The 25,208-nt window shown below is 41.8% G+C and overlaps 1 protein-coding gene across 2 annotated transcripts in view; it reads right to left on the bottom strand.

The window, feature by feature from the left end:
- Bmpr2 (bone morphogenetic protein receptor type 2) overlaps window positions 1-25,208 on the bottom strand; it is a 122,274-nt gene that overhangs the window by 55,234 nt on the left and 41,832 nt on the right. For both annotated transcript variants that reach the window (XM_051153873.1, XM_051153874.1), the window contains exons 2-3: window positions 13,029-13,199; window positions 11,276-11,446 (exon numbers count right to left, since the gene is read on the bottom strand). In XM_051153873.1, coding sequence (XP_051009830.1) covers window positions 11,276-11,446; window positions 13,029-13,199 — 342 coding nt within the window. The remainder of the gene's footprint in view (window positions 1-11,275; window positions 11,447-13,028; window positions 13,200-25,208) is intronic.

The raw sequence follows: 25,208 nt of genomic DNA, 5'->3' as shown, positions 1-25,208 counted from the left end.
AATGATGTGCAGATATATTGATACCATCCAGCACTTGAAATCTGCTTGTCTACGGTACATTTTACTGTGTGCTGCCATAGTTTGAATGTGACTTCCTCTGTTCATAGAGTGAAACGTTTTTGTTTGTTTTTGTTTTTTCAAGACAGGGTTTCTCTGTGTAGTCTTGTCTGTGTTGGACTGGCTTTGTAGACCAGGCTGGCCTCGAACTCACAGAGATCTGCCTGCCTCTGCCTCCCAAGTGCTGGGACTACAGGCATGTGCCACCAGGCCCAGCTTTTCTTATTATTTTTATAATAGGAGCATGAGTGAAGTGGTAAATGACAAGTTATTGCTGAGGCATCTCCCCCTGAAGTAGATTTTTGAGACTGACTGCTTTCAGCGGGGCTTACGGGGCCATCCTAGCAGGAGCATGTACGACAGTGGTGCTGAGGGTGATTTGAATGATGGAGGCCCATGCAAGAGGTGTCTGGCAGAGGAGAAGTATGTGTGGCCAATGGACTGATCTTGTGATACTTTGGCAAAGAATGTGGCTGCCTTCTGCCCTTGTCCTGAAAATCTGCCTGAGGCTAGACTGAAGAGTTATGGATTAGCAGCTCTGGCAGAGGCGATTTCTAGACAGCCTGGCAGGAACTGTGATGTTTGGTTACTAGTGGCCATGATTACGCAGATCTGTAATGAAAAGGAACAGCTGAGGAAGGAGAAATACAAAATGTATAGTTTAAAGAGAACAGGGGCACTAGGAAGTTTAAAGGAGCTAAGGCCTGTGTTCAAAAGATAAACAGATCAAAGAAAAGCAAGACGCTAAATGGAATAAGGGAAGTGGTGACCTCGGGGCAAGACCCTAGCCAGGTAAACTTTCAACTTGTGAAATGGAATTAAAGTGTAGGGCTAGGTGAGGCGGTGCACACCTTTAATCCCAGCACTCAGGAGGCAGAGGCAGGAGGAATTTCAGACGTCAAGGCTAGCCTGGTCAATAGAGCAGAGGTCCTGGACAACCAGGCTTAAGCACTGAAGGAAACCATCAGAAACAGAAAGCTGGTGGAAATACATGTGAACCAGGGGGGCATGTTCCAGGCCCCGCAAGCAGCGGAACTTGGCATCTTTGGTCACGTGGTTCTTGTTTTAAAGTCAAGGGCAGAACAAAGGGGTTGTGGACTTTCCCTCTGTAACTAAGGAAAGCCACTGCAGCCAGGCATGTGGCAGAGGTGTCCCTTCATGGAATCCCAGAGAGGCCATTGTGTGAAGTGGTGAAGGTGAAGCCTGGATTGCTTGGAGACTCCAAGATGTTGGAGATGCCAGAGCTGGTGCTGATGCTGATGCTGACAGGCAGTGGACAGACAGGAAGTGGAACCAGCCCAAGAAAAAGAAATGTGTTGCAGTCAGCAAAGATAAAAGGAGTAGGAGATCTGAAGGGTGACATCAGGCATGGAGGCGCAGAGTTTGCAGTTTGCCCAGCTGGTTTTCAGTCCTGCTTTGGTCCAGTATTTCCTCACTCTGCTCCCTCCCCTCCCTTTTAGAACAGTATTATATATCCTCTGCCATCATACGTTGGGAGAATGTGCTCTGCTTTTTCATTTTGATTTTTTAGGCATTACACCTAAGAGACTGCATGAGTCTCTGAAGAGAGTTTGGACTTTTAAACAGTGGTAATCCTGTGATAGACTATGGGGACTGTTGAAATCGGAATAAATGCATTTTACATTATGATATGGCTATAAACCTATGGGGGGTCAGGGAGTGGAATGACAAGAGATCCCATTATGGATGTTTGTAAGCAGCCATATGGTTGCTGGGAATTGAACTCAGGACCTCTGGAAGAGCAGCTAGTGCTCTTGACTGCTGAACCATCTCTCCAGCCCCATTCTTAATTAATTTAAAATAATTAGTTTTCTAAACTATGCACATTTTGTTCCCTTTTCTTTTTTAATATGTATAAAATGTATATTGTTTTGCCCCTTAAGTGAGTCATCCTTGTGTCCTATTTTCATTTTAGTTAGTGTCCTTACAGAAGCACTGAACGCTGAAACATTACAAAGGTTTAGTAGCTCAGGGCAGACCTGCGGTGCCATGCCAGTACTGGCTTCCCAACTGCAGGCTTTCTTTCCTAGCATAGTGTGAGATGAAGACATTTGGTGCCAGATGCCAGAAATTATAATTTCCAATCTTAACAACACAGAATAAAATTATAATGTCATTTCCTAAACCTGGGTTTAGATGCAACTCAATCTTTATTTCTCATTGTTTGGCCCAACTTCAAAGTAAGTAAAAGAAAATAAAAGAATTCTATATTTATATCCTGACATTCACACAAGAACTGGTTCAACAGAGGTGGTGTTTTTTTGTTTCGTTTTTTGCTTTTTGAGACAAGGTTTCTCTGCGTAGCCTTGGCTGTCCTGGACTCACTCTGTAGACCAGGCTGGCCTGGAACTCAACAGAGATCCACCTGTGTCTGCTTCTCGAGTGCTGGGATTAAAGGTATGCACCACCATGCCTGGCTGGCCCTTAGATTTTTTTTTTTTTTTTTTTTTCCGAGACAGGGTCTCTCTGTGTAGCCTTGGCTATCCTGGACTCACTTTGTAGACCAGACTAGCCTCGAACTCACAGCGATCCACCTGCCTCTGCCTCCTGAGTGCTGGGTGGATTTCTAATTATAAAATTCTTTTATGTTTTTAGTGCGAGTTACTAAGTAACTAACACATCAAATGCCAAAATTGGAAAAAAAAAAAAAAAAGCAATGGCTTTTATATTTTGAACAGAAATGAATATCCTTATGAACTAGAAATAGTTGGTAACTGTGGTGCTTTGAATGAAAACGGCTCCCATAGGCCCATAGGGATTGGCACTATTAAGAGGTGTAGCCTTGTCAGAGCATCACTGGGGGCGGGGGCCCTTAGAGACCGCAGATGCTCAAGCCAGGCCCAATAGCTCATTCTCTTCCTGCTGGCTGTGGATCTGGATACAGAACTCTCAGTTACCTCTCCAGCACCACGTCTGCCTGTGTACACGCTTCCCACCATGACAATAATGGACTAACCCTCTGAACTGTAAGCCAGCCCCAGTTAAACGCTCTCCTCTATAAGACGCTGTGCTCGTGGGGTCTCTACACAGCAACAGAAACTCAACTAAGACAGTGATCTACAGTAAGAGCAGAATTTACACTGTAAATAAAATGTACCAGTGCTCATATGCCTCTTTCCGATATTAATAATTGAGTGCCAGTATTTAATTACTTTAAAACACACTGCATTTATGTCTCCACAAAAGCACCAGTAGACTTTTATTCTTTTAAATCTTTTGAGAACAGACGACAAAAACAGGTGGGGATACTTGATAAAGATTTTATTGCTATGTGCTTATCTCATTGCTCCTAAACATCAATGCAATATAGTTTTATAAGAATTCACAAAATCGCTAGGTGCTTTAATCCCAGCACTCAGGTAGCAGAGGCAGGTAGATCTCTGTGTGTTTGAGGTCAGCCTGGATTATGTAGAGAGACTCTGTCTCAAAAATAAAAACAAAATAAAAAAGAGACAAAAATTTTTTCATAACATCTATAGCTTTTTTAAAGTAAAAATTAAAAGTAAACAGAATAACCTTTCTCCATAGTCCTGACTACATCAAGTAATCTCTGAAGACTGTGCAGCTCTGTGGCTCAGCACCCGTGAGATTTATGGTTATGCCATGGTCTGTCATATGTCCCCCCCAAACTCTCTCACCAGAGGTTAAAAAGTCCTCTGGTGTTACATGACCTTGTTGGTTACAAACAGACACTCCAGAGCTTCAAGCGAAGTCCAGGAGTGCTTTTCCTAAGCACTCTCAGCGACCCATACATCGTGTTACTGTTGTTGGGTCAGCTCAGAGCACATGTTGCTCTTCCAGAAGACCTGAGTTCGGTTTCCAGGACCCACATCAGGTGGCTCATAACCACCTGTAACTCCCAATTCCAGGGGATCTGAAACCTCTTCTTGCCTCTGGGAGTAACCTCACACGTCAGGCAAACACTCACACAGGTACAGATATACACAAAAATAAAAGTAAAATAATGTTTGGGGCTACAGAAATGGCTCAGCTGCTAAGAGCACTGTGATTCTTCCAGGAGACCCACATGGTGGTTCACAGCCATCTGTAACTCTAGTTCCAGGGGATACAGTGCCTCCTTCAGGTCTCTGCAGAAACCAAGCACACACATGGTGCAGATACATATAAAAATCAAAAAGTGGGGCTAGAGAGATGGCTTTGAGGTCAAGAGCACTGACTGCTCTTCCAGAGGTCCTGAGTTCAATTCCCAGCAACAACATGGTGGCTCACAACCACCTATAATGTGATCTGATGCCCTCTTCTGGCGTGCAGGTGTACATGCAGGCAGAGAACTGTAGTAGTAACAACAACAACAATAATACATTTAAAACACACCTATACACATAACTTAAAAAAAAGAAATACGCTGTTCAAACTGGCTGTGGTGGCGCACGTCTTTAATCCCAGCACTAGGGAGGCAGAGGCAGTTGGATCGCTGTGAGTCCAAGGCCAGCCTGGTCTACAAAGTGAGTCTAGGACAGCCAAGGCTACACAGAGAAACCCTGCCTCGAAAAACCAAAAACACTAATAATAATAATAATAATAATAATAATAATAATAATAATAATAATAATAAGAAAGAAAAAGAAAATAGATATGCTGTTCAGCTAGAATAATCTACAAGGAACTGATCAGAACTGACAAAGACCACTAAATATTTTCTGCTGTTACACAGAATGAAGCAGCGTTACCACATAGTCGTGAAGAGCTTTCTTTACAAATCCTAAAGAGGCTACAAGTATGACGCGATCATACAATGGCGTGTAATGAGGGAAAGTTTTCTGGATCCTATTATTACTTTAAAAATTAAAATCAAGTAACTAAAATTTTCCGATGTTTCATTTCTGGGTAAGGAGACAAGCAGCTAAAGGTAATGTTTTGCCTTAACAATCACAAATATAAATGAGGGGCCAATAACTCTTGTGTTGATCTGGACTTGCTCTTGTAGCTATGTGGTGTTTGTCATCGTAGCAGAGAGCAGCAGGCAGCTTTCACTAGGCACACCTCTCCAATATAAAGCTGGAAATTTTAATTTTATTATTTTAGGTGTATGGGTGCCTTTGCCTGCATAAATGTCGGTGTACCACATGTGTGTAGAAAAGGGGAATCAATTTAACTTTTTCAAAATTTTTTTTCATATTAAAAACAAAATTCCTTCAAAGCTTTGGATAATATTTCATAATTTACATGCCAATAAATTATGTAATTACACAAACTAATTAGTAAATTACACAACCCCCACTGTTTGTTTATTCAGCATTGATTGCTTTCCTGCTGTGTGCCCAACACTACCATGGTTAGTAGGGACAAAAGGGCACTTTACATTTAATTTTTTAAAATTTTGATGTGTATTGTTATTTTGCCTACATGTACAGCTGTGCACAATACCTATGGCTGGTGCCTGCAGAGGTCAGAAGATGGCATCAGAGCCTCTGGAACTGAAATTATAGATGGTTGTGAGCCACTATATAGGTGCAGGAAGTCAAAACTAGGTCCTCTGGAAGAGCAGTCAGTGCTTTTAACCATTGAGCTATCTCTCCAGCCCCAAAGGGCACTTTTTAGAAAAGAAACAATTACGGTACAGTGGCGGGTACCTGTAAGCCTTGGGAGGTAAAAGCAGGACTTTTGTAGACTTTGTAGCGAGTCTGAAATAACATAGTGCTCCAAGAGAGACAAGAGGGTGGAGGAGACATAGTTTCATTGTAGTCTCTAGAATTTTATAAGATTATATTAGGAAGATGCAATTTATTTTACTCGGTATTTTACTTGAATGTATGTTTGTGTACCACTTGCATGGCTGGTGTCTATGGAGGTCAGAAAAAGAAAACAAATCCTCTGGAACTGGAGTTACAGACAGCTGTGAGCTACCATGTGGGTGCTAGGAATCAAATTTAGGCCAGTGCCTATTATAGTCTTAACCCCTGTGCCATCTCTCCAGCCTCCCAGATTTTTTGTGTAACACACTATAATAAGTATTTTCAAGATCATTATGTATTTTGATAATATTTATTGATATATTTACTTATTAGTTTTTAAAACAGGATCTCATATAACCCAGGCTGGCTGTGAATTTACTAAACTGAAGCTGGCCTTGAACTCTGAATCCTCCTGTCTCCACTGCTCCAAGTGCTGGGATTACAGATACACATCACTCTACTTGATTTTATAGCTGTTTGCTTCAACAGTTACATAATTTTTATATAAAATATATTTTTTCCTAATCTGTTTTCTTATTTTTAGATATTCAGGCTACTATCTTACTTTTAGATATTCACAATATTGTTATCAGTGAAGATTATTAACACTGAGACAATGTTAAAGCATCCATTTATTCACTTGACCTATGTTAGCCTTTAGCATATTATATGTTAAATGTGTGTCGATATTTGTGTATGTACATGTACACACATGTAGTACACCTGTGTACATACAGGTGTGCGTGTCTTTATGTGTATGGAGGCCAGAGGACATCTTGGTGTCATTCTTCCTCAGACACTGTCCACCTTTGTTTCCTGACACAAGGTGACCTGGGGCTTTCTTATTTAGCTAGGCTGGCTAGACAGCGAGCCCGTTCTCTTCTGTCTGCCTCCCAGAGGTCAGACTGCAAGCCCATGCCAACATCATAGCCTTTTGTTGTTGTTGTTTTCGAAACAGGTTTCTCTGTGTAACCTTGGGGCTGTCCTGAACTCGCTTTGTAGACCAGACTGGTCTCGAACTCACAGTGATCTGCCAGCCTCTGCCTCCCAAGTGCTGGGATTAAAGGCGTGCGCCACCACGCCCGGCCATCATAGCGTTTTTTTAATGAGTACTGGGGATGGAACATTTTTGCCATTCGTTATAGGACAGTATACATTGTAGTAGTTCAGATAATGCTTAGTTGAAAAGTCCTTTCATCATTTTGTGAAAAAAAAAGTTTTACGGGGCTGGAGGGATGGTGCAACGAGTAAGAGTACCTAAGATCTTGCAGAGAATTCGAGTTTGGATCTCAGCTCCCACGTGGAATGGCTCATAGCCACCTGTAACTCCACCAATGCCCTCTTGTGGCCTCCCATGGCACCACACTCATGTGCGCATTCTTACACACACACACACACACACACACACACACACACACACACACACACGGAATTTATAAACAACATAAAATCTTTAAAAATGTTTTTGCTTTTGTGTGTGTTATCTATGTGTGCTTGTCTGTGTGCAGGTGGTATGCCTGTGAGTGTGTGCTTGTGTTTTTGTGCTTGTGGGTGTCTTCAGTTGGACATCAGCTGTCTTCCTTTTTCACTTCCTACTTTGTTGAGAGTCTCTTCAGAGAACCCGAAGCTCACCGCTTTGGTGAGCTCTGGGATATGCCTGTCTCTACATCCTTCCCTCCCCTTCTCGACATTCTGGAGTGATACGTGCATGTCACCACTCCTAGCTTCTATGGTGATGCAGGAGACCCAAACTCAGGCCTTCATGTTCGCATAACAAGCACGGGTAGGTGCTTATGCCTTCTGCATTAGACCTCTCCCAGTTTCACCTTTCGTTACAGGGCACTAGCATTTTTAAAAACACCCCCTCCCAAGTCTGGAAAGTTGACTCAGTAGTTAAGAGAACTTGCTGTTCCTGCAGATAGCCCGTGGCCCGAGTTCTGTTCTCAGCACCTACATGATGGCTTGCAACCGTCCAGAACTCCAGTTCTGTTCTCAGCACCTACATGATGGCTTGCAACCGTCCAGAACTCCAGTTCTGGTCTCAGCACCTACATGATGGCTTGCAACCGTCCAGAACTCCAGTTCTGTTCTCAGCACCTACATGATGGCTTGCAACCGTCCAGAACTCCAGTTCTGGTCTCAGCACCTACATGATGGCTTGCAACTGTCCATAACTCCAGTTCTTCTTCTGGCCTCTTCAGACTCCAAACATGCATGCAGTGCACACACACACACACACATACATGTAGGCAAAACACTCATATAAAAAGGAAAAAAAATTCCAGCACTTAGGGATGCAGAGGAAGGAGAATCTGTGAGTTCGAGGCCAGCCTGGTCTATAACGCGAGTCCAGCTGGGTGGTAGTGGCGCAAGCCTTTAATTCTAGCACTCGTGAGGCAGAGGCACAGACAGGCGGATCTCTGTGAGTTTGAAGTCAGCCTGGTCTACAAAGCAGAGTCTAGGACAGCCAAGGCTACATACACAGAGAAACTCTGTCTCGAAAAACCAAAAAATAACAAACAAACAAACAAAAAGCAAGTTCAGGACAGCCAAAACAAGACAAAACCTAAATAAATAAACCTAAAAATTAAAAACAAGTAACCCCATCCCTTTTGTAACGAGAGCTCTCCTAATTGAAGTCTGTCTGATATTTTATCAGGAGTGGATTCAGGTTATGAATTCATGGATGAAACACAGCACTATAATATGATGCTGCTGCACCCATCTTTGTATCACAAATATGGTAATTTTGATGACTTGGTCAAGGTATTTTTTTCAATTTCTCCATTTATAATTACTACTTTTTAAATTTTATAATTACTTTTTTGAAACAGAATCTTTTCTTTTTTCTTTTTCTTTTTCTTTTTCAAGAGGATTACCCTGTGAGCCCTGGCTGTCCTGGAACTCACTTTGTCAACCAGGCTAGCTTCGAACTCAGAGATCAGCCTGCCTCTGCCTCCCCAGTACTGGAATAAAGGTGTGCCCTTCCCACCACAGCCACCACCTGACACCTGAAATAGGATCGATGTGGCCCGAGTTGACCTCAAACTGGCTAAATTCCAATTCTCCTCTTAACTTCCCCAGTGGTGCAGCCACAGGTGTCTGCCACCACCCGCACTGTGGTGATCTGAACAAGAATGCCGCTGCCCCCCAACCCCCCCCCGTTCCCCTTCAAACCCCCCTGCGAACGTCCCCCCCCTAAAGCACATATAGGCGTGGGCTTGTTGGAGGAAGTGTATCACAAAGCCCACAGCAGGCCCAGTCTGGCTCTCCCGGCCTTGCTCATCAGGATGCTCAGGATGGAGCTCTCAGCCACTGCCGGAATGCCATGCATGTGGCCATGCTAAATGGACCAAACCTGTGAGGCTGAAGGCAAAAGTTGCAAGAGAACAATGACTAAGATACCTACCTTAGTCTCCCTCCCTCCCTCCCTTCCTCCCACCCTCCCTTCCCCTCCCTTCCTCTACTGTCTTCCTCCCTTTCCTGTTCTTTATTATAACCCAATAGGCAAGTAATCTGCACCACTGAGCTATGCCCCAAATCCGAATTACTAATTCTTCCATCACAATTAAATTGGAGACACTTTTTAAACCACACAAGTATCCGGGCTCCTCGCTGAGCTTTCTCTCGGCTAACTGGTTCTCTTGGATAGTTCCTTCCCGCCTGTGTGAAGGAAGCTGAATGACAAATGACCATTTCCAATGCTCCTGTAGTTAGCACTTGACATTTTACCCATGAATTTCATTTCCTTCAAGTGGTTTACAACCATTATTATACTTAATTATTCTTGAGCTCAAATGGCCCCAGTTTTAGCCAGTGGGGGGTTCTATAGAGTATGCTCCTGCATCTTGTTTAAAATTTTATTTAACTTTTTATTGATTCCTTGTGAATTTCATATCACGCACCCAACCCCACTCATCTCCTTGTCCCTTTGTATCCACACTCCTCTTTTGCAACCTCCCCCCAAAAGAAAAAAAATCTTGTTGTGGAAGCTGTAGTGTGTCACACAATATGCCCTGTGTCCGTACATCTTTCCTAGCAAATATTCACTGCAATGAGTCATTGGTCTGGTTCGAAGCTTCTGGCTTTTGCTACACTCTCAATCTGGAACCCTCCTCTTAGATACCCTGTTACTACCCTGTGCTATGGAGGTTCTGCAGCTTTGGCGCTGCAGGACGGGCCCCTTCACGCACTCCAGCAGTTTATAGATGGGGCAGGTGCTGGAGTGGCCAACCCAAAGGCCCAGACATGGGCTTGGGTGGCGGCTGAGTTAGTCAGCCTGCCAGCTCTCCTGCACCCACACCACCAGGGTGAGCTCTCCAGCACTGCCCCAGTTAGCACGGGTCATGACCCTGCATCTTTAACGTGTTTCCATCATATGTTTGGGTACTAAATGCTTTCAAGCATAAAGTATTTCAGGCTTGGACTTATTTTACTCTTGTTCTGGAATAGGTACTTCCTCAAGAAGCAATAGTTTCTTTCACAGAGAACACTATTACAGGCTAAGATCTGGGCACAATGCATGCTTACTGCTACTGGGATTCTTCTGTTTTTCCTTTTTTCATGAAGAAAAACAGCATAAATGTAGAGTACTTTCTCACTATGCCTGAGGCCCGGTTTGACCTACTATTGCAAAGCCAAAAGAAAGAGGAAGAAAGAGAGAAGTATGTTATGTGCCTTAGTTACTTCCCTATTGCTTTAAAAGGACTCCACGACCAAGGCAGCTTATAAAAGCGACTTTCCTGGGGGTTTGCTTACAGTTTCTGAGGGTTAGTCCATGGCCATCTTGTGGGAAGCACGGCAGCAGGCAGGCAAGAATGGTGCTAGAGAGCAGGAGCCAAGAGCTCCCATTTGATCCGCAAGCACAAGGCGGAGGGCTAGTTGGGAAGGGTGGACTTTTGAAGTCTCATAGGCCACCCCAACAACACTACACCTCCTTCCCAAAGAGCTACACCAACTAAGAACTGAGCATTCAAACGTGTGAGCCTATAGGGCCGCTCTCATTCAAACCACCTCACTCCGCTCCCTGGCCCATATAGGCTTGTGGCTATACAGTAATGCAAATGCATTTAGTTCAACTTCAAAAGTCCCATGTCTTTTCTATCTCAAGACTGTTTAATGAAAATTCAAAGTATCTTCTGAGATGCAAGGCAATTAAATTGTAACCCCCTTGTAAAATCAAATAGCAAATTAAATACTTCCAACATAAAATGGCATAAATATGCATGATCGTTCTAAAAGGAAGGGATGGGAACAGCGAGAAAGCACTAGACTAAAGCAAGACCCAAGCCTAGCAGGGCAAGCTCCAAATCCTCTAACCCCATATCTTAAGACAGAGGGCTTACATGGCTCTGTCTTCCAGCTTTGCTGGGGATCTTAGATAACACTGAACAATGGTGAAACTCTCCCTTGCACGACCACTAACCTTGAATGTTTATCTGCTTCATATTTTCACAATTTCTAGAACAAGGAATAACAAAGAAATGACTGTAAATACTTACTGAGTGGTGTCGTATCAGGAGGTGGAAAATTCTCAGTAAAGTTGACATTACATAAATCTGTACTACAGCAGCAAAAACGGTATGTTCCATTCTGAATTGAGGGTGGGGTGGTAGTTACTACACACTCTTCATAGTGGCACTCTTGGGGATCACCAATGTGGGACCAACATCCTACAAATCAATATTAAAGTAAGCTTGGAAACTATATAGTAAGTAACACAACAATGAAATAACTGCAGTAATATAAAACTAAGTAACATATAAGTCATAAAACAACCTGAATAAAAAAGGCAAAGGATACAACAGACATTTCATGGGGGAAAAGCAACCAACAACATGGTTATCATTAACTGCTCCTTTCTTATAAGAATTATTAAAGAAACAATAAAGTCCAACTATTTTAGATTTAAATTGTCCTAATTTTTAAAACAATAATATGCAATCACAACAAAGATTCAGTGACAGTCAATCTCATACAGTTCTGTAATAAATGTATATATGATGGTAATTTTGGAAAACACATAGCAATTTTAATGTAGAGCCTTTAAAATAATCATATACTTTATGATCTATTAAGCCTACATTAAAGAATCTACTTTTAAAAAATCAGAATAAGGGCTGGACAGATGGCTCAGATGTTAAGAGCACTGTCTGTTCTTCCAGAGGTCCTGAGTTCAATTCCCAGCAACCACATGGTGGTTCACAACCATCTATAATGTGATCTGATGCCCTCTTCTAGGTGTGTGTGAAGACAGATTACCCATATAAATTAAAAATAAATAAATAAAGTCAGAATAAATAGATAATCAGACACAACTTTCATGTAAGTTTAAAGTTTTTCCCTGCATTTCAGTGAAAACTTTGAAAGAGCACAGTATCCAAAGCACAGAGGTAACTGTGATGCGTGTGCCGTGAAACAGGTGCTGAGACACAGTGTCTTCAGAAACTATTCACAGCAAAACGGAAGAGAACGTGGGACTGTTCTGTACCATTACCCTAGTTCTCAAGGAGGGTTGGTACATATGTAAACATTAAAATATACCCAAAGGGAACAAATCAATATAAAAATAATATTTTTTTAGGAAAACTGAGTTGTTCCGGGCGTGGTGGCACATGCCTTTAATCCCAGCACTCAGGAAGCAGAGGCAGGCTGATCTCTGTGAGTTCAAGGCCAGCCTGGTCTACAAAGTGAGTCTAGGACAGCCAAGGCTACACAGAGAAATCCTGTCTCAAACCAAAAACCAAAAAGAAAAAAGAAAACTGAGTTGCAGACCTTGGCTTTTCTGAATAGTTTTCTGGTATTTTTGTCCCTAAACTTCATTCACATATAGTAATTTGTAAAGAAAAAAATGTCATTGAAATACACTAAAAGGCCAGGCTTGGTGGAGTATGCCTTAGTCTCTCTCAGCACTAGCGAGGCAAAGGAAGGCAGATCTCTTATGAGGCCCAGGCCAACCTGGTCTACATAGTGAGACCTATCTCAATCAATCAATCAAAGTACAGTAAAAGTAAATTTTCTTTTACAAATTTGGAGCTTGTTGGTGAGTATATGTATATGTTTACCCCCTTATCCACTACTTTTCTGGTAGGATTTTAGTCTACCTCGATGTCTTTTCTGGGCAACCTCCAGCTGCATGAAAACAGCGCTGAGGGTACAGCTTGTCTACGCACGAAACGCGCTGCGCTGGATCCTCAGCCCCCACAAGAAAAGCACACAGCAATTGAAACAGGAATAAAGCCGAGCATCACTTGCCTTGTTTCACAAGGTTGATGTCGCCCTTTGACTTCTCCCACAGACCATAACATGTGCTCCCTTTGGAGCAGAGAATCGTCCCGTTTTCATGAGAGATCCGACTCTCGCCTATCCCGAGGTCTTGCTGATACGGATCTTTAAATGCACACAGCCGTTCTTGATTCTGGGAAGCTGGGGGGAAACACAACGATAAATTGATGTCACTCTGATAATACTATTAATAATGATATTCTAAGGTTTCATTTAATAATGACAATCTAATCTGAGGAAGATTATACATTTTCCTACTAAATCCTTCCAATTTAATTACTGAATAAAATTTTAATTTTATATTTACCCAATAATTTCCTTTTTGGAGATTTACTTTTTTTGTCCCCCCCGGAGACAGGTTTCTCTGTGTAGCCTTGGCTGTCCTGGACTCCCTTTGTAGACCAGGCTGGCCTCAAACTCACAGCAATCCACCTGCCTCTGCCTCCCAAGCGCCATCACACCCGGCTCTTATTTATTTATTTATTTTGTGTGTGTGTGTGTGTGTGTGTGTGTGTGTGTGTGTGTGTGTGTGTGTTGTGGGTGTGTGCACATGAGCATAGGTGCCCCCAGAGGACAGAGGAACTAGACCTTTCTGCAGCTGGAGTTACAAGTGACGGTGTGCCACCTCTCCCTCCCCCCACCCTCTAGGAGCTCACTCTCAGCCCTGGCCAGCCTGGAACCTCCTCTACAGACCAGCTAGCCTTGAGCTCCACCTGCTTCTGCCTCCCCAGGGCTGGAATTAACGGCGTGTGCCGCTACACCTCGCTCAATTTCTCTATTCTTACTCAACAGACTGCTTAACGTCTTGGCTAGAGACATGAGCCACGATAAGGGGTGTGATCCGAACAGGAAAAGGTCAAAATATCCTACTGCAGATAATAGTCTACAGCTCTCAAACATATGAAGAAATGGTATACTTCCTAGCCATTAGAGAAATGCAAACTAAAACTACATTGAGATAACATGTCACCAAAATCAGAAAACGGGTATAGTTTAGAAAACAAAAGCTGATGAGAATCCTTCCTTATACTAGATGTAAAGACATCTGGTAACAGTGTAGTGATCATCTAGTGAACATCTAGTAATCCGTGTAGACGTTTCTAACAGACCTACATCCAACGGCAGAGCTACCTTACAGCCCCACTATGCCGCTGTTGAGTACTGAAACCAGGCACTCCAAGTTAACATATCACAGGGGCATTTGCAGATCTAATTTTTAAAGCACACTCACAAGAGCTAAGTTATAGAACCAACATAGAAAACTTTTTTTAGCCATGAAGAACAAAGTTATGTCACCTGTAGGAAAATAGAAGAATCTGGAGAAAATCAAATTAAGTGAATTAAGAGCTTGGTGGTAGCATACACCTTTAATCCCAGCAGATGGGAGGCAGAAGAAGTTAGATCTCTGAGTTCTGAGTTCAAAGCCAGCCTGGTCTACAGAGCAAGTTCAAGACAGACAGGGATACAAAGAGAACCCATGTCATGAAAACAAAACAAACAAAACAAAAAGAAAGAAAAGAAAAGGAAAAAAACCTGTTCAGGGGAACAAAGAGTACAGCCATATGTGGGAGAAGAGTAAGTGTGCTGAGCATGCTTTTAAAAATAAAGCCATAAATAAATAAATAGGTGCTATGTAAAATAAGCCAAATAATCATTTTTTAAAATTTTTCAATAGATCTCATTTTATAATCGAAATTGAGTCACATAAAAGCAATGCATAAGAACAGAACCTCATGAAGTTTTTGAAAACAGAATTGTTTATTCTGGAAAAATTATAAAGCAAATCTACAGTTGAGAATTTAAAAATATTATGTAACTTGTGGATCTATCCCAAGCACGTAAACCTGCATCAATCTATCTTACTAAGTCATGGAAGCTTAAACAACTTAAAGAATTATTTTTAATGTAAGGCACATAATCCTTCCAATTTAACAAAAGAAAAAAGAAAGAAGAAAACTGATAAAATTCAACTCTTTTTGTTGCTGAAACTCTTAGCAAAGGAAGGATAGAATCTTGGTGGTAGGAGAGGTTGGGCAGAAGGTTTATGTGAAATCTCTGTACAGTGTCGCTCAGATTTGTTTTTCAAACGAACGGAGGGAATCAGTCAGGTGAAAAGTGATAGACACAATGCACAAAACAGCTTTGCAGGTATAAGAACTATGGCCTCCCAGACACTCTCCCACCCGAGGCGACCAGGGAGAGAAGACATTTCCGCTATGGCTCCTGACCTTTGAAGACTACAGGAGAAGGGCCAGAGAGGTGGCTCAGAAGGGACTTTTCACCATGCCTAACAACCCGAGGCTGATCTCTGGAATCCACATCGGGGAAGGAGAGAACTACCTACCGCTAACTGCCCTCTGACTTCCACGCGGGCACCACGGTGCGGGTATGCTTACTCATGGCCATGCACACACACACAAATAAATAGCAAATACTTTTTAAAGATACGGAAACAGTGAAATATTCATAACTAATCCAAATATGTGCACGCATGTTTATGTAATAAATAAGAAGATGGAAAGGGATGTGATTCTTCTCTTGGATCATTAGGTAGACAACCAAATTCACGTTTTTGTTTTTGTTTTTGTTTTTTTTTTTTTTTTGCTTTGTTTTGAGACAAAGTTTTGCTACATACCCCAAATTAGTCAAAAACTCAGGTTTGCAAGTGCTGAGTCTAGTTAAGTCTAATTCTCAACCAAATGGAACTTCTGTTTCTTGTTCAAAACTTACATGTTTTATTAGTTCTCCATCCTGAAATCACATCTTGTGTGCATGTCCGCATGTGTGCGTGTGTGTGTGTGTGCACACACATGAAGCTGCATAGCACATTATGCTCTCTAGATTTTTCAGATGCAAAGCTTAATTTGTGCTCCTTTCTCTAACCTGGGAAGGCTAATCTAACTATAAATGCATACATGTTTCTCTTTGATTTTAAAAATATGAATGTCATGTATCTAAGTAATATTTTTATTGTACTTTTCAATACCCAAAATGGTATCTTTTCAATAAAAAAGAATCTAGCTCTTTCTCCCGCCCCCCTCCCACCCCCCTCTCCGTCCCCTGCTTGTTCTCTCCCTCCCCACACCCACCCCCTCTTGCTTTCTGTTCTCTCAGTTTCTCTGTCTCTGTCGCCTTCCTTATAATAATCCCAGGACTGGGGGAGGCAGGGGCAGGTGGATCTCTGTGAGCTTGAGGCCAGCCTGGTCTACACAGTGAATCCAAGGACAGCCAAGGATAGAGAGAAACCCTGTCTCGAAAAACCAAAAAAACAAACAAATAAACAACAACAGCTAAAATTTTGTTGTTATTGTTGTTTTCCAAGATAAGGTTTCTCTGTATAGCCTTGGTTGTCCTGGAACTCCCTCTGTAGACTAGGCTGGTCTCAAACTCACAGAGACCCACCTGCTTCTGCCTCCCAGAGTGCTGAGATTAAAGGGATGCACCACTTCCTGGCCTAAAAATTTTTCATGGCATGGATACTCTATACCTGAAAAGTTTATACACCAAATACATACATATTAAATCTTTTGTTTAATTTTAATTAATCCTCAAACACAAAATCAACCTCTAAAAATTCTAGTCATACAGGGTAGAAGGTGCCTGCAGCCCCAGCTGAGACAGATCACTTGAGCCCAAAATTCAAATCCAGATGGGGCAACACATCTAAACAGAGATGAAAGCAGAAGATTCTAAATGCTGCTCAATCTTTCATGACATATAATTTTTACTGTTTTTGCTTAACGGACATAAACAGCAATACACGTTTGCCATGGTTATATGTGAAAATACAAGTAAATTTGACAAATAACTTGAAGTAGACAAAAGAAGAAATGTAGGAATGAGCCGGCAGCCACCCACAAAGCTATCAATTTAGGAACATAAAGAAGAGTTACTTGCCTGGCAGTGGTGGCACACGCCATTAATCCCCGCATTCGGGAGGCAGAGGCAGGTGGATCACTGTGAGTTCAAGGCCAGCCTGGTATACAAAGGGAGTCCAGCACAGCCAAGGCTACAAAGAAAGACCCTGCCTCGGGAGGGAAAAACAAAGATTTCTACAAAGACAAATAAAAGTAATCCTGGGTTTATCAACAGGACATCTTATTTAGCCTAACATTTTCTGTCTCCAAAGTCTGTCATCCATAAATCTAAAATTCTAGAAAGTAGACATTTTTATTTTTGGTTTTTTCTTTTTTCTTTTCTTTCTTTTTTGTTTTTGTTTTTTGTTTGTTTGTTTTTTCAAGACAGGTTTCCCTGTGTAGCCTTGGCTGTCCTGGATTCGCTTTGTAGATCAGGCTGGCCTTTAACTCACATCAATCTGCCTGCCTCTGCCTCTTGAAAGCTGGGATTAAAGGACTTACACATAATTATAAAGAAACACTTTTAAAATTAATTCCATGAAACTTTTTCAGAATTCAGAAATAGCCAATTTATATACTGGGAAAATTTAGGAGGCAAAAACATTACAGTAATATAAACATTACAGTTTTCTCATGGGCAGATAAAAATTGGGAGATAAAATAAACAAGAACTTGGTTTAGAGAATGCAAATAAAAATAAAGCCGTTCTAAGAAGACAGAATGTAAAAATGAAAGAAATGCGTAGTATTCTAAATTCACTATGAATGAATCTGAATTTCCCAGAAAGACTACATGCCTTTGAAGGCCAGACTGGCCTGGAGCTTACTGTGTACTCCATGCTGATCTTGAAATCACAGTTCCCACTCTAAGCCCAAATGCAGGGAGTGCTGGCATGAGTCACTGCACCCTGTTCAGCAAAAACTTTTAAATCATCACGGCCATTCTGTGTAAACAATCTGAAAGTCTCACAACGAGTCTCCTCCAGGAGTTGTTATGTGTTTATCTGGACTGGAGAAGCCTAAGCCTCTTATCTCTGCCCTGGAGCGAGGTTTAGGGACTAATTCTGGGCATGCTTATGTGCTTGGCTTCTGTTTATCTAAGTGTCAAAATGAACTATCTAAAATAAACAGCACAGAAACCTTGCAGGCAAGGGGCAAATAGCTGAGTAACTGGAGCAGTGCTGTCCTTTTCCCAGAACACAAATGCCTAAGGACAGACTGAACTACAGCTTCAGAGTAGCACTCCAGAAATAGTCCTGCTACAAAACATGTGAAGAAAAGAGTTTATTGTTTCCCTATATTGTGTATGTGCATGTACACTAGAAGTTGATGTTGGACGTCCTCTTCAATCACTGTCCTCTTTATTTTTTGAAAAAGGGTCTCAGAACCTAGGGTTCACCAAGTAGATGAGCTATCCGGAATCCAGGAAACCACCTGCTCGTATGAGGGATTCAAATTCAGGTTCTTACATGGCGAGCATTTTGCAAACTGAGTCATCTCCTCAATGCACAAACACCTTCTTTTGAAGATTTATTTTTCATTTTTTTTATACGCATGCTTGCTTTTCTTGCATGCATGGCACCACTGGAGGCCAAGAGAGGGCCTCGGGTCCCTTGGAGCTGGAGTGTAAGTGGCTGTGAGCCACCACGTAGACGCTGAGAACTGAACCTGGGGCCTCTGCAAGAGCATCCGGTGCTCTGAACTCCTGAGCCATTACTCCAGCACCATGGATATATTACTTTAAAAGAAATGCCTCCCCAATTTAGTATAAATTTAAAATGTTAATCTATTTTGATAAATCAAACAAAGATGCATCTTATTTTCCAATGTTATAATGAATCATTTTATAAAGCAAATAATATTTTTAAAAAATATATTAATTATGCCCTCCTTCACGCAATATTGAGAAATTAACCTAGGACCTGCACATAAGTGAGTGCTCTACACAGCTATATCTCAGTTCTTAATTTATATATTTTTAAATCCAGATTGCAACATATTTAAGTGTCACTCTGCTGAGCATTGTCATAACTTCAAGTTAAGAGCACAGTGGGAGGTTAAAATCATCAGAAGATACTTCATTAGCATTTTCTTGAGTTAATGCTGGCTTAGGACTCCTGAGATTCACAGAACTCAGCACGATCATACTCAAAGCTAGTGTGAGAGCAAAATAACACAAACCAAAATTAACAACAGGAAAAGTTCTAAGAGCCAAAATATGAAGGCGGTCTGGGCTTCCTTGAGCCTCCAGTGCATTACACAGCATACACTTAGTACCCCCGTTGCTGAATTCTGAAACACATGAAATGTTGTCTAAGCACAAGTGTTCCAAGTTGTATGGAATAAGCTTGGTCAAGTAGGCATTTTCAGTCTGGTACCAAAATTCCAGAGTCACAAAAGAAAAGGAGACGGTCAACTTAAACTGTATGTAGTGTTCCCATAAACAACACGAGTATAGTAAACTACCCTATCAGTTAGGGAATGATGGGGTGTTGGGAGCACAAAGGTCCTTGCACCCACAGACATCCAGGGTGCCTCCTCAGTGGGGAAAAGAAAATACCTACATCCCATCCAGAAGGCTGAGAGTGGATACTGTTAACGACCTGGTGGCGTTTTTTGCTATCTGTGGAGGCAGACATCACCCACCTTTTGCAGCACGATTATCCCAGACTCTCCCTCTCTAGACTGTCATCTTTAGCTCCCAGAGTTAAGAGAACCCAACCTTCGGGGAGTTACCACAAGCCCTGTGTAGCCCGCTGGCCTCTCTGCTATCAGTCAGAGACCACACTAGATTCTCAGCCTTTGAGCTATGGAGCCCGCCCTCGTGGTCCCGTGTACTGTGTGCAGGAGTTTCTAAGTAATCACATCTTAAGCTTTAGTGTGCACCTGGAATTGAAATGACTGTTGCCTGGAAACCTGGAATGGGGATGACTGTTCCCTGGAAGTCTTTCCCCAATTGCACTGTGTTTGAAATATTCTCACAACAAAGCACCTGGCATTAGACTGCCAGGAATCTGTTCCAGGTTGATGAAGTCAATCTGAGCCAAGATTTCGTTCCCATCTCCTTGCAGGTTCACTTCCTGGCCAAGATACCTGCGGGGTCGCCCTCAGTGGGAGCACTCCCAAACACATGGCAGCCAATGGCCAGCTTGGAATGCAGGGTTTCCTAAGGACAGCAGTCCTAGGCCTATTATTTTAACACTCTCTGTATATATTATTAAAGCAACTAAAAGCCCGTGTACAAACACACACACACCTCAATCTGCCTAAAAGTCAGTTAATCTCAGCTCTCTCAAACAGGGAAAAACAAACAAACAAACAAACAAACAAACAAACAATGCCCCCAAAACACTGTTCTTTCCAATACGGAGCAATATGTAAACTATACAACAGCAGGTAAGACTGCCCCAAGCCTCTATGAGGCCTCTATCCTGGGAATGGCATAAGAGTCAAGTATTTATTAAGTGCCTATCATGTGGCAGCAGTGTCCTAACCCTGTGGATATGGCACAAGTGAGATAGTGCTAGTCCCTAAAGTGGTTGTGTCCTAGTGATATAAATAGACAAGTAATAACGTATAAAAATATGTTTGCAGGAAGACTGTGGACGACTCGATGTTTCCGCCCGCGCTGCAATGGGTGGTCACTCTGTGGGGGGTGTACATGCTCGGTGTCTTCCTCTACAGGTCTTTACTGACACAGGACCTGCTCGCCTAACCTGGCACCTGCCATTTCAGCTATGGATGGTCATTCCTATAAGCTACTCTTAAGAGAGGAGTAATTTTAGAATATAATAGAAATATGCCCTACCTATATAATAACATTCCTTAAGAAATACAAAATAAGCCGGGTGTGGTGATGCACGCCATTAATCCCAGCACTTGGGAGGCAGGGGCAGTTGGATCACTGTGAGTTCGAGGTCAGCCTGGTCTACAAAGCAAGTCCAGGACAGCCAAGGCTACACAGAGAAACCCTGTCTCAAAAACGAAACAAAACAAAACAAAATACAAAATAAGGGGCTGGAAAGATGGCTCAAATGGTTAAGAGCACTTCCTGCTCTTCCAAAGGACCTGAGTTCAATTCCTAGCAACCATATGGTGGCCTGCAACCATCTATAATGGGATCTGGTGCCCTCTTCTGGTGTGCAGGCACACATGCAGACAGGCAGAAAGAAAGGAAGACAAAAATAAAACACTTTAAATGTCTTCAAATGGTGTTTTGAATTTCAAAAAAAATATATACTTGTTGGTAATAAATCATGCTTGGTTTAAAACAGAAAAGAGAAAATGAAAAGAAAAGACACTGAAATATTACCATTACTGTCCTCTACGTGGGAAAGTATAAATACTACTCAATGTTGATTGATGTCAAGAATACACAACCATTTGGGGTGGAGAGATGGCCCTGTGGCTAAGAGTACTTGTTATCCTTGCAGAAGACCTGGGTTCAAGTCCCAGCACACACATGGTGGCTCACAACCACCTGTAATTCCAGTTCCAGGGGATCCAATGCCTCTTCTGACCTCCACAAGCTCATGAACACATGTGGTACACATTCACACACTCAGGCACACACGGGTGGACATTAAACAAATATCATATTCAGTGGTGGGGAAACAGAAGCTTTTCCTCAAGATCAAGAACGAGAAACGGCGTTAGCTCCTTCAATCCTACTAATCACTGAGTTAGAAAAGGCTGCATAGTTTAAAAACAAAAGGCCGGGCGTGGTGGCGCACGTCTTTAATCCCAGCACTCGGGAGGCAGAGGCAGGCGGATGGCTGTGAGTTCAAGGTTAGCCTGGTCTACCAAGTGAGTCTCGGACAGCCAAGGCTACACAGAGAAACCCTGTCTCAAAAAAACAAAAACAAAAGAAAAAAGAAAAAGTGCACAAAAATGGAACACTGCTTTCTAGGAATAGGACCATAAGTAAGTTAGATTTATAAAATACTGTCCAAAAATAACCTGAAGTCCAATTCTCAAGAAAGTAAGAATTCATCTTAACATGGGCATTTCTAACACGGCTTGCTCAAATGTTTTTCAAGAATACGGAGCTCTAGCTGGGCAATGGTGGCACGCACCTTTAATCCCAGCACTTGGGAGGCACAGGCAGGAGGATCTCTGTGAGTTTGAGGCCGCCTGGTCTACAGAGAGAGTTCCAGGACAGCTAGAGTTGTTACACAGAGAAACCCTGTCTCAAAAAACAAAAAGAAGGAGGAGGAGGAGGAAGAAGAAGAGGAGGAGGAGGAGGAGGAGGAGGAGGAGGCAGCTCACTAACGTAAGGTGTCACACACTGTTCCAACTCACAAGACCTAGATGAAAAAGTGTTATTTTTATAAAGATAAACTGACTTCTTGTATATAAAAAATGGTCGGCTTCTCATTATCATCATTATCAATAGTTAAATTAGCCCAATCTAAGAAATGCTTTTTTAAGTCACAACTAATAAATACATATATCAAAGATAAATAAAAAATTCCATGAAACAATATTTTACAAAGGAATACATTGTGGTATTTTCCTACACTGTGCTTGTGTGTGTGTTTGTTTATATGTGTGTATAAATGCTCATCATAGCCCACAAATCAAACCAGAAGCTCAGAAAACAAAATTTCCCAAATCATAGTGGTTTGGGATTAAAATAAAAAATAAATTTATTAAAAAACAAAACAAAACAGTAGAAAGAATGAACTCTTTCTGCTCTCAAGTGACTGCACTGGTTTTACAACACTCTTGCTAGATGACTACTGCACTTCTGTTGTTGTTTTTCGAGAAAGGGCATCTCTAAACAGCCCTTTCTGTCCTGGAATTCACTATGTAGACTTGGCTCTGCCTTCTGGTGCTGGGATTAAAGCTGTGCACTATCATACCTGGCTAATACTTTTGACTAAATTCACTCCTAAACCAGACAGGGTGGCAACCCACTTCCAATTTAGTATATGGGAAGGTGAGGTAGGATCAAGAATTCGAGGCCAGGGCTAGAGAGATGGATTAGCAGTTAAGAGCACTTCCTGCTATTCCAGAAGACACAAGTTCAGTTCTCAGTACCCACATCATCAGCTTAGAACCACATGTAACACCAGTTCCAGGACAATCTGGTGCCTCTGGCCTCTACATGCACTGGCATTCACAAACCTACATATAATCGTGCGTAAACATAATCAGAAATAAAATAAATCTCGTTTAAAAAGAGCTCAAGACCAGCCTGTGCTACATATTAAGACTCTGTCTAAAAAGAAAAGGCTGGCTTCTCTCCTTGTTCTCATCATTAAGCAATTTAGTGCGGCAGGTGGTGATGGGTGCTAACTTCCATCTCATGTATGGCTGGGTTGGCTGGTCTTCATCAAGCACGGCTGTTTGGAGTCCAGCATTTACATCATTTCCTAATAAGACACAACTTTAATCCAGTTAAAATTTTTGCATGTCTCCTGAAGAACATTAATGGGCCTTTTTAAAAAAAAAGATTTAATGTATATGAATTCTCTGTTTTCATGCACACCAGAAAAGGGAATCATATTCTATTTCACATGGTTATGAGCCACCATATGTTTGCTGGGAATTGAACTCAGGACCTCTGGAGGAGCAGTCAGTGCCCTTAACCTCTGAGCCATTTCTCCAGCCCCCTTATGGGCCTTTTTCCACATTTATTTTATGTGCATGTTGTGTTTTACATATATACTCAGGGTGCTAAGAGTAGACCCTGAGTCCTCTGGAAGAGCAACCAGTGCTCTTAGTCACCGAACCTTCTCTCCAGTTCCTTAAAGAACATTTCAGCAGTAGAGCATATAAAATTCAGGCAGGGCATGGTGGCGCAAGCCTTTAATCCCAGCACTTGGGAGGCAGAGGCAGGCGGATAGCTGTGAGTTCCAGGCCATATAAAATTCACAATAAAACAAAGAGAAAAATATGCATCAATCTAGCCTAGAGAGTTACTCTAAAATACAAAAGCACTATTCATGATCATTACTAGATGCAACACCAGCCGACAGTCAGCTTTCCTGACTTACTAAAAAGACCAGTCTCTCCCATCAGGAATCCGTTCAGGGCACAGGATGTTAGCAGATTTAAGCAAGTACATCATAGACTTTGTTCAAAGACTTTAGACTTGCTTTTCATACTTCTATTTTTTTTCAATTGCTAGCTTCTTCACATCCTTTACGCTGGCTGCTATCTTTACCAGCAGGCAGATGGCTACATGAATTTCAGACTTAGGTAACTATGGAATAAGGCCAAGTCAAGCCTTGAAGCTGAAATATAGATTGAAGAGTTGAGAATAATTTTATTATTTAAGTTTAAGAAAATTTTTAAAAAATCAGCCGGGTGGTGGTAGTGTATGCCTTTAATCCCAGCATTTGGGAGGTAGAAGCAACTGGATTTCTGCGAGTCCAAGGCCAGCCTGGTCTACAAAGTGAGTCCAAGACAGCTAAGGCTACCCAGAGAAATTCTTGTCTTGGAAATGGGAAAAAAAAAAAAAAAATCAGGCTAGGCAGTGGTAGTGCACACCTTTAATCCTAGCACTTAAGAGGTAGGAACAGGCAAATCTCTGTGAGTTTGAGGACAGCATGGTTTACAGAGCGAGTTCCAGGACAGCTAGGGCTACACAGAGAAACCCTGTTTCGAAAAACTAAAAAAGAAAGAAAAAAATCAGATCTTGTTTTTGGTATATTTTCAACTAATCAATGGTTCTCAACCTTCCTAATGCTGCCACCCTTTAACATAGTTCCTCACGTTGTGGTGATCTCAACCATAAAATTATCTCATTGCTACTTCATAACTGTAATTTTGCTACTGTTATGAATTGTAATGAAAATATTTTTGGAGATAGAGGTTTGCCAAAGGCGTCTTGACCCACAGACTAAAAACCACTGGATTAAATGCTGAAAAATAACAAATACACATACCTGTTTCATGTTGGATTATATTTATTCTAGATCAGTTTACATTTAAAGTTATAAAACCATAAAATGAAGAGTCAAGATACACTATAATTAAAGATTTATGCTATAAATTCAATGAAAAACACTACAGAAAAAAATAATAAAGAGGTTCTCTTAATAAAAATGGCTCCGTCATTAACATGACTACCACATATGCATAAGACCTAAGTTAGGATTCCCCAGCGCTCACATCCAACGTTGTCTCCTGGTCTCCACATGCACACAAGTACACAGAAGTGTACGTGTGTACGTACACACACACACACACACACACACACGGGCACACCACACACAGAGATAAAAGGAAAGGAGGGAGGGAGAGAGGAGGGAGGAGGAAAAGAATAATAAGTAAAGCTATGACTT

Source organism: Acomys russatus, chromosome 12 (assembly GCF_903995435.1).
Source record: "Acomys russatus chromosome 12, mAcoRus1.1, whole genome shotgun sequence".
Classification (NCBI taxonomy): domain Eukaryota; kingdom Metazoa; phylum Chordata; class Mammalia; order Rodentia; family Muridae; genus Acomys; species Acomys russatus.
This window is presented reverse-complemented; position numbering and strand designations above follow the sequence as displayed.